Consider the following 10,895-nt stretch of genomic DNA (forward strand, 5'->3'; position numbering starts at 1 on the left):
AGCAAAACTAAATCAACAAGGAAATGTCTGTCGTAAGGGAGGGGTGACTCACCTCCCAATACGTCGTTTTTTCCCTCGTATGTCTCATACGTATTTCTCGGTGTGTTCGTTAACATATCGATTTAAAGGTTCCATTATTGTAGTTTCATCTACAATCGATATCTTATCCTTCTATTTTCACTCTATTAGGACATGATTTTGCTCTCTCCCTTCAACCGCCATTTAATGGTTTCAATGTTTTCAAGAAATGAAAGGAATTTGATATTACTCATATTACTTTTTCTCCTCTTGCGTTGAAATCATGTCCCTCAAAACCATTCCTCTCTTCTGTTGAAAAACAGAACAAAACAGAAACTTTGGAGCAACCTGTATTATTCTACCAAACATTAAACTATAGATGGATAGATATATGAAAATATATGATATATCTAGATAAAGAGTTATATATCTGTTATGGGGAAACCTGTATTATTCTGCCAAACATTAACCTATAGATTGATAAATATATGACAATATATGATATATCTAGATAAAAAGTTATATAGCTGTTTTTTTTTCCTGTGGTATTATTCTCTCCAATAAAAATAAGATAAAAGAATGCACATAGCATGCCTATAATTAAATTGAAAAATATGAAAAGTTTAAATTCGTGCAAAGAAACTTTGATAGACAGTGATAGCTACTTACATCAAAGGGAGAAAACAAACATAGGAATGGAATAAAATGCGATAACAACAATTACCATCACTCTGGGCAAGTTCGAATTGACTTGCATTATGAAAAAAAAAATCGATCACATTTTTCATACAATAAAGAAACACGGTACCAGCTCTATAAGCCTATCCCCTGTCAATTACATATCTTCGCTCTTAAGTGCTTTTCCATCATTCTTTTCAACAATAAATACATGCACACCAACTAGCACTATGTAGTCAGCATCATAAAAAAAAAAAAGAAAAGAAGGAGGGGGTAGAAGAAGATGCACATTCTCTTTCCTTTACAAATTAATCACTAAAGACTCAGGGAATACACCAAAGTACATTTAACAATGACAATATACCAACTCAGTTACTTCGATGTGAAATTGTAGAAATAGTTATTGGTATCATGATTTCACAGTGATTTTCTTTTGTTTTGTTGTTAATTTGCAAAACATGGGAATGTTAACTTTTGAACGACAATGACGTGTGTTTGGTAATGTAATGAAGTTATGATTAACGCTTAGCCAAACTTCTTCAGTTGTTCTATTTCTATAGGCTATTGCACTTATTATTCACTGTTTGTGTTGGAAAACTTGTCAATACATTTCTAGCCATAAGAATGATAAACATTTCTAATCTTAAAGAACAGATAAAAAGGAGAACTTTTATAAATATAACCCACCATTAAAATTTTATAGTACAAAACAGTATTAAACGTGACAGTATTGATTAAATATATTGCATTGCATCTCAGCTTTCATTCCTTTTCTTTCTTTCTCTTTTTCTTATGTCACCACTTTCCAATGAACCATACCCTTGGCTACTTTTTCCACGCATGCGCAGTTTCACTGTGAGCCATTTGACATTTTCCATTGATAATCTGGGAGTTAGGAAGCTTTAGCTTCACTTTGCAGGAATATTTCTGCGAAATCAAGCGCGGAAAGGAACTAAATTTTGTACTCGATAAGATAGACAGCAATAAAGCAGTTGGACACAGTTTTTAAGTGAGTATTAAGTGAGATCTCATTGGAAAGAAATCTTCACCTATTTGACTTTTTATATTGCGAAATCGTTAATTTTTCGTAGCTGTGTATTAGAAGATACATGTTTATTGATTGAAGTTATTTCATCATATTTTGAAAGGATTTTTTGATACCTTGAGCCTCAGTGAGTTGAGTTGGACGCTTTATTAGAAGGTCATTCTGTCCGAGTGTTGACAATCCCTTGGCAGAGGGAGAATCCTTCCGCTTTAGGTAAATTTCATCACTACAAGAAATCAATAAAGGTGTTTGTGTAAAACTTTTAGCCCATGATTATCATATTATTATATTTGTTTGTTTTTAATGGAAAATAAATCATAGTATGGTAATTATGCTTATGTGATGTTTGAATGAAAACAACAACAGCAACAACAATAACAACCTGATTTGGGTATTAGGCCTAATTCGGTATTTATCGATACATACATTACGGTATCCCTACTAAAATTGATCCTGCGCCACAGACACACATCAAAACACAGACACACAGTCACACTCACACAGTCGCACACACACACACACACACACATACACACACAGGGCAGTTAGGGAAAGATATCAAAACTCATTCCGATGGGGGTCTATGTAACAGATACATGTAACCCAATGTATGCAGTCAAGCAAACAACAAAACAACGTGAGACATATCAAAATGGTATTTGAACAAACAATAAGAGAGGAAAATTCTTTAAACATTCTGAACATGTTCTGCAAACTGTAACATAAGATAATGACTGTAATTCTAAAAAACAATCACGGAAATTGGTATTGTAATAAAGCTCAAGTTCTTAACTCGGTTAATTTGTAAAGAACGATGAAAACAGTATGGATGGGAAGCATAATTTATATTATCTATCTATTAATATACATAGATACACACATGAATGCACACATATTCAGCGTAAGGTTAGTTTGATTTGCAAGCTGATGTATTGCACAGATCATACATATAAACACGCAAGTGTGCTCAAGTCAGTGTGTGATTTCGGTAGTTGAAAAAAAACCCAAAACATATATTTTATTGTAAATATCTATTGTGAAAAAATAATTAATAAAAACAACAGCATTCTATTGGCAAATACATGAACGAAATATTTATATGCATTGCGCGCCTTGAAATAAACGAACGCAAAGAAGAATAACAAAAACAGTTTCAGTTTAGATCTATTTGTAATATGATATCGCGTAATACAGGTGTTATTAATAGATTGAAATTTTATATTCCACAAAAAAACATTACCTATGTTATATTCGTCGTTAATATTGCCTCATTTGAATTATGGAGTTTTAGTATGGGGCAACACGCATCAGAATTTACTTGAAAGAGTGTCCCTCCTGCAAAAGAAAGCCCTCCGCATTATCTGCCATTCCCCTGTACGTTCTCATACAAACACGTTGTTTACCTCTAATAAGCTCTTAAAAATTAAAGATTTATTTTTGTATAATTTAGGCCAATTTATGTACAAGTATTGTAACAATTTGCTTCCATCTATTTTTGATTCCATGTTCCTAAAAAACCAATCATTTCATGAATATCCCACTAGGCGTTCCAATGAATTTCATTTACCCCTCTTACGCACGATTCTTGCTAAAAATACACTTATCTATATCGGCCCAAATTATTGGAATTCTCTGAATCATGATATAAAAAACGCCCCATCCATACATTCTTTCAAGAGGAGACTGAAGTCCTTTCTATTGCAGTCGTATGACTTTGCAGGACTAGCCATTTGGCCTTCTTTCTCACATACAGACTTACTTTTTCCTCTTTCAAGAATAAATTGTAATCTTTTGGATGTCTGCTGCTATCTACGCTTTCGCCAAAAGAGTCAAAGACATGAATGTCTGTCTTATTCCTGTTCTCACGTCCCTTCATTTCCTTGCTTTTCTCCTTTCAGACGCTACAATCACTTTTTCCCCCTCCACAACCATTATCTGTTTCTCTTGATACGCTTCTGTCGAAGATCGCTGTCTCTGTTGTGCATTTTCGTTTGCTATTTTGTCTTCTATTTGTTCAGCGTTTCCATTCCGTTTTGCCCCGTACAGCCTTTTCTTCAGTAGTTGTTTTGCTGTTTAGTCTTGTTTCATGTTTGTTCGCGTCTGTTAGTCTTGTCCATCCCGTGTTGTCCCGTACAGCCTTTTCTCCAGCAGTTGTTTTGTTGTCTAGTCTTGTCCTATGTTGTTCACGTCTATGATAGTAAGTATATTTATCTGTGAATCTAGTTCTCAGTGGGCTTCCAGACTTCTTCCTCTTTTTTTTCCTCTCCTTTTGTATTTATGATGCTTCAATTGATATTTCCATTGATGTTATTTTTCCAGAGGGGCCCACATTCTACAAGCTCTGTCTTTTTAGTGGGTCTCTCCATTTTTCACACTTTAAGCAAAGTTATACATGTACCTTATTTCGATCACTTCTGGTTTTTTTTATTTTTTTTTACTACAATGTATAATTACTATAAGGTCCTCCTCAACTGTTTCACATTCTTTTCGATACATAATGTTCTGTTTACCTTATTTTCTGTTGTCAAAAGAAGTGTAACTTATATGTTTCGTCGAAAAATGAAATAAACTTTGAATTGAATTGAATTGAATTTCTTCCGGCTCTGCCCCGAAGTATTTGCAACTGTTCAATACATTAACTATTAGCTAGAAAAAAAAATGCCTCTACAAAGTCCCAATATGGTAGAATCATCACATAGGAAATGGGTATCAAATTGGAATCTTCATGCAGTAGGGACAAGTATGAGCAGTAGCTTATAAATCTCCTTGAAGAAAAAATATGAGTATTTCTTTATCGATCAACGATAAATCCAAAGTACTCTACAGTGTTGACATGGCGAATTCGAATACCGTTGATTAGAAAAACTTTTCAACGTTAATATTCAAGTTATTTTTATAGGCCTACCTATCCATATAAATATAGTATGGAAACGAACAGGTCATTAAAAGTTTGAATTGAAACAAATACAGCATTTTCTGAGCTCATGGCTTGGTCCTTGCATAAAACAAATTGATGGCTAAAGCATACGTGGATTTGTCTGAGAATCAGAGCACATACTTTTGCCAAGTTAATCACATAGTCTGTCTGCTCATCTATCTGTTAGAAGGAAGATTGTAATGTTCAAGGGAGAGTTATGATTAGATGTCAGGTTTAACTTCTACGAGAAGACGCAATTTTCCCTGTCGAAAAACAGAGAATAATTTAAATAAACTATTTTTTTTCCTTTATGATGTGTACATAGCGTGTGTATGTGTGTGTGATTTATCATGAAGCCACCCAAATCACCTCTACAGACATTTTTTTTTTTTTTTTTTTGACAGTGTAAACATTATTGTCAGTATTTTTCTACCGGTGTATTACTTGACCGTAGGTGATTATCATCATTGAACATTGTGACACAAAGCACAAGAAAATGTTCTTCTCATCCTCACTCTGTGATTTTGCAACAGAATTGAACTTGCACATTTTAATTCGTCAAAACTCTAAACAAACATAATTCCATAGCATCTTATTTGCGGGCCTCAAGGGATTCAATGATTTCTTCACAGCGCACACGCGCGCAGTGGCATAAACGGTTTTGAATAGACATGAATCGAGCCTGATATTTCCGAAATGCATTTTACACTTACAAAGCGGATTCTGCACTTTGGGAAAAAACGTTGACGAACACTGCAACAAACCTGGAACAGAAGAAGGTAAGTCTTAAACGAAGCCCGTGTTTGCTGGCGATGGCGAAAGGGCAGTAATGACGTTCCGATTACACACACACACACACACACACACACACACACACACACAGAGAGAGAGAGAGAGAGAGAGAGAGAAAAAGCACAATGCCACAAAGAAAAAGAGAAATTCTTTTTCATACATAATAACCTACTAGATGGTAGAAGATTCCTCAATTCATAAAGTAGTTTATAAAGAGGGGCAAAATGTCATCATGCCAACATACAACTGATGTATTTCTTTACCGCTGGTAATGGACAATAAACTAATCGCCAGCATCGTTACTTCAAATACGCAAGAATCTGAGATAAAATCATTTATCGATCCTGTGAGCTTGTAGGAAGTATAAAGCTAATTTAAAATGATCTGTTCACAATGATTTCATTTTTATTGTGTTAGCAGGGTTTGAACCTTCTATTTTCTCCTATTTGTCTCCCCCTATCTCATAAGTTCTTCTCGGTGTGTTCTTATACAAATCGACTAAGCCTTTCATTTCATTTGTTGTTGTTTCTTGTTTGATCTACCCCGAGTTCATTTGCTTCTTGCTGCTCCATCTTCAATCGATAATTTGTCTTCATATTTTATAGTTGTTGTTTTTTTTTTTCTCCAAGGACGTGATCTTTTCGTTCTCTTTTACCGCTGTTGAATGACTCAAATATTTGGAAACACACAGATTCAAAAGAAAGTCGGTAGTACTGATATAAAATTAACCCCTCTTGCATTTGTATCATATCCTTCAAAACCATTAATTTTAACCCTTCTTTTGTTAGTGAGATACGTTCGTACTGTATATCAGGAGACTGGAATATTTAAAGGCAAAACAGATTACAAGAGAAGGAAAGAAAACGAACTGATCTTTGAACCCAGTCTCAGTACTTTGGACTCTATTATTCGACCTAGTATCAATCTATTTACCGGTATGAAACGGAGTAGGAAATGTTGTTAAATATCCGACTTCATAATACAATAAACGTGTTACAACACGTAAACACCACAAATTTATTTTGGGTATATTAAAGTTTAAATCAATCCGCAAGCATCCTTACAATTAAAGGATACATAATTCCCCCCATTGAATTATTGTATAATTATTACTAGAATTTGAATTGCAGGATTTGTAGAATTTACATTATTTTTTTCTTTTTTTTTGGGGGGGGGGAGGGGGGGGGGGCTTAATGTCACCATTCTCAAGATACAGCAATTCAGTTGCTGATTAAAGGGTGACATTGTCTGTAATGTTAATAGAGCCAGTATGATTGTAGCTTTTAGTTCCTGAGCTGCGGTATGTGTTTACGTTATTGATGACAATATTATAGAAGAGTTTTTAGTGTTGATGGATATCATGACCGTTTCAAAATCGTGATTGAATCTTATAACAAACCTCTTCTATAATTCTTTTATTTCTGTAAGTTATTACAGACATCATTTATTGGTTTTGTTGAAAGCCCAATAATAACAGTAATAATAATTATAATCATATGCATATTTACATATTAGCGAGTACATGATTATGCATTTTTCGAAACATTTCACAGATTATAAGAGACAATTAATTGTGCATGAAGGTATATGAACATGAAAAAACAACAACAGAGCAATAATCATGCTTCTTTCACGTAATATTATCAACTGCATATCAGCTAGAGTTCCTCCTCGTTCTTTCTCTATCTTTTCGTGCTTAAAGAGAGAGAGAAAAAAAAATATTTATTTCAAAGAGATAACGCCGCTCGCAGGTACTTATGAACAGTGATTGGATAAGTATACTACGCAAGCGCACGTATATAACCAGTTATATAGCCGTATATAGCCAGTTTATAACCTCAGTGACAGACAGCTTTAGCTTCAGTTGTGCAAGTTTATTTCAGTGAAATAAAGTTCTATGATTCCAGAAGAACTGAAACATTGTTTCGCGGTACAATAGAAACTGGGATCTATATACACCAATAAAGCAGTTGACCGCAAGTCGTGCATAAACAAGTAAGTTTCACATTTTTGTTCTCCAAAATATAACGTGTATTCCATGCAGAAGGTATGAATATTAGAGTTTAGTCTGGTATAGTTTCCTTTACTCTAAACACGAAAACTAAAATGGGAGAAATAAAAAAATGATCTACAACAAAGGTAGGTTTCAGTTCTATTCTAAAAATGTTCGCGATAGGTCAAGGATTATAACGTTAACCGTCAAGATCATATGGCTGACACAGGCCAAACATTAGCGGATATCATATGTGATGACGAAAAACAGTTCTACCTATTATAGTAACCGTGCATCACAAAAACCAACAAAAAGTCACACTTGATTTCACGTGAGGACTCAAAAAGGGGAAACGGGTCAACTGAGTCAATCTTGAGTTTTTCAGATTTCCTAAAAGCTGTATTCTTCTTTTACATTGCCTCTAAATTTGGGATCATAAAATGAATGGGAAAGTGTGTTTTCAGCAGTTTTCCTACAATCTTTTTTTTTTGTTGTTAAGTAGTGAGATTAGGTATGTTGGATGCACCTTATCATTTCTTGAAAATCCTTTGCATACTCTTCTCTTTCAACTGTAATAACTTTTGAAAGAATAATACACTTACTGGTTTGAAAGTTTGCACCAATCAAGAACAAATGTGTTGATAGAGCATGCTTACTTTCAGTCTTATCTTAAAAATTCCTTCATTGTTGTTGCTCCAGTGGTTTACGTCCTGTTTTTGTCCCATTCATCACACAGTTATAGCGCGGTTTGGTGAGGATTTATTGATTGAATAAACCCGGCACTTGAGAGCCCCCTTTCTCAGTTCACACTTTTCTAGAGTGTGTGCATTCTTTTCAATATTTAGATAGGTTAGGGGAGTTCATTTAAATTGAGTTATACATCACTTTAAAGCTTAGAATCTGCTCTTTCTGAATCTGCCCTTATATAAAAATCCTGTCAAGCTACTTTTTGTTGGTTTTTTGATGCAAGGTCACATATAGGACTATGAAAAGTGTTGATAAGTTGTCAGCCTCACCACGATACTGTACTCAAAGTGAAATTACCTTCGAAAAAAGGAAAGAAAAAATATGATTTTCGATATTCGGAGATACCCACCTCGGACGTATAATAATGTTATATCAATGATATTCATTGCTTATAATTCCTTTATGAATGAAATATCATACAGCAGGAGATTTATTGATTATAACTACTTGGACAAATGCGGTTGTAAGAGATCTCGTTGGTTACAAGTTAATTGTAATGTCACTATTTTGAGATGTTCACTCCCTTGCTGCACACAGAGAAGCTTCCTGTAGTAGTAAACTCCATCACTAGATAAATCAGAAGTGGTAATTGGTAACAATTTTGTTCTCAGCAGTAACGCAATTCGATGTACTTTCATATTCGCTTGTTTTGCAGGGCGCAAACAGAAGATGGCGTTGTCTGCCTCTACCACATTCATCACCATTCAGCTGGTAATCTTGTTTTCATATTTAGGAAGAGTGAGGGGCAGTCCTATATTCTTCGACTTACCTGAAACAGATAGCAAAACAGATAATACGTTGTGGAAAACGATCCAAACCGTGCCATACGATGTTACAATGTTCGAAGAAGAAATTACGCTGCAGATTACTAGAGAACCCTTTGGGAACAGAGACCGCTCAACTATGCCTTCAAAGGCGATATTTAGTGGCTCTGTGGAAGCTTCCAGTGACGAATTGGTGTCTGATACCAGTACTGACGTTGAGACTTCTTTCCGATGGTCTTGGCAAGCCACAGTTTGGTCATGGGGGTTGATCCTTCAGATGTTCACGGCCTTGCTGGGTATTGTGGGCAATTCCCTAGTGATCATCGTCCTTTTCACCCGAAGACAACTCAGTCGCTCCACAGATACCCTGATTGGTGCTTTGGCTGCGGCAGATCTTCTTGCATCCATATTCATGATACCACTCCCGCTGCCTACCACGGTCCCTTCATCAGTGCTTGGGCAGATGTACTGCAAAGTAGTTTACACCTCCATGTTTCTCTGGGTATCATTCGATGCATCAATATTTACCCTAACGGCCATCGCTGTGGAAAGGTATATCGCCGTGGCTTATCCTTTCCATTTTAAACATTTGGTAACTCGCAGGAGAGTCATCGTCGTAATCGTATCGAATTGGATCCTCGGTTTCATGATCACTTCTTTTGAATTCAAAGTCGCAAACGTTGATAACTTCACGAATCACTGCTCTTCAGCATCCCCTTCAAAAGCTGCCCAGATGCTTATCGGAATAATTTTGTTCCTCATGCAATTCGTCATTCCCGCCTTGTTGTCACTTACTATGCAGGCAATGACGGCGCATTCCCTTTACCGCCAGTCTCGGGTGTTCCGTAAAAAGGACAATCTGGAAGGCAAATCAAACCCGTCGGCTAGGCATTTAGCAGCCAGGAAACGCGTCCTACACATGCTGTTCATTGTGGTTCTCGTCTTCATCGTGTGCTGGGGTCCATTGCAATGTGCCTTTTTCTTTTACAACCTAGGTTTGCTCCCCGACTCGTACTTGTACAGCCCATTAGACAACGGGTTAATCGTCCTCTCCTTCTTAAACTCCTGCGCAAACCCGATTATCTACACCGTCCGTTATCCAGAATTCCGCGCTGCGATAGGAGAGTTGTTTTCTGCAAAGAAAGGGAAAACTAGGGCACCACTTTTCAGTGAACGGACAGAGGGGAAACCGGTAAAGTCTGTTAAAAGTGGATGCAATGATGCCTAGTCGTTATTGGAGCGTAATATAATTGTGTATCCAAATAAAAGTTTTATTTTTTTTTTTCAAATTAAACACTTGAATTTCTCCCTCCCCCCAAAAAGGTCATCTGCACAATTAGTTACGTTCGTAGGCCTATATCGAATTTCACTTATTTTCTTCACTGAGGGAAACTTAATCATTTCAGAATACCATAGTGGCATTGTTAATTGCTATGAAAACAAGATCAAACAAACAAAAATAACCCAACAATAATTTCTTCCGCGTATGTAACATCAGGCTCTATGATATTTCTTTGAAATACTCATTGCACTGGGATTACTTTGAAGACGTCTAATTGCCATCCCCTTTTCGAAATATTTCTTTCATTTCATTCTTAGGATTTTTCTATGTTACAAAATATTACAATCGACTGTGGAACAAGATTTCAATTCTCCTTTAGGTATTTTAATCATGGACCCTTCCAAAGCATATGACTAGATTACTACGTACATTTCTATTGTGATTTTGCGTTCTACACTACCCTACGTTCTACGCAGTCATAGTAATTTTAAATCTATCAAAACCTAAGATGATGCCATTTGATGCCATGATGACCACAGAACGAGTGTCATGATTTAATCATTTTACTGAATAGGGATAGACGTGTGCCCTTGAATCTACTCCAAAGCTGTCTCATCCCTGGGTAAAGTCAATGTTATTTCATCTCCACCGACGACCTA

At 35.8% G+C, this 10,895-nt stretch overlaps 1 protein-coding gene across 1 annotated transcript; it reads left to right on the plus strand.

Moving 5' to 3' along the window:
- The first annotated feature begins 9,093 nt into the window (after nucleotides 1-9,093).
- LOC140234465 (cholecystokinin receptor type A-like) lies at nucleotides 9,094-10,182 on the plus strand. Its single transcript, XM_072314510.1, has one exon. The coding sequence runs from the start codon at nucleotides 9,094-9,096 to the stop codon at nucleotides 10,180-10,182; it is 1,089 nt and encodes a 362-aa protein (XP_072170611.1).
- The last annotated feature ends 713 nt before the right edge of the window (nucleotides 10,183-10,895 follow it).

This window comes from Diadema setosum, chromosome 10 (genome assembly GCF_964275005.1).
Source record: "Diadema setosum chromosome 10, eeDiaSeto1, whole genome shotgun sequence".
In the NCBI taxonomy this organism is placed as follows: Eukaryota; Metazoa; Echinodermata; class Echinoidea; order Diadematoida; family Diadematidae; genus Diadema; species Diadema setosum.

What these genes read in the sequence shown, in the direction of transcription:
- LOC140234465 (XM_072314510.1), top strand. Translation starts at nt 9,094, where the DNA reads ATGCCTTCAAAGGCGATATTTAGTGGCTCTGTGGAAGCTTCCAGTGAC.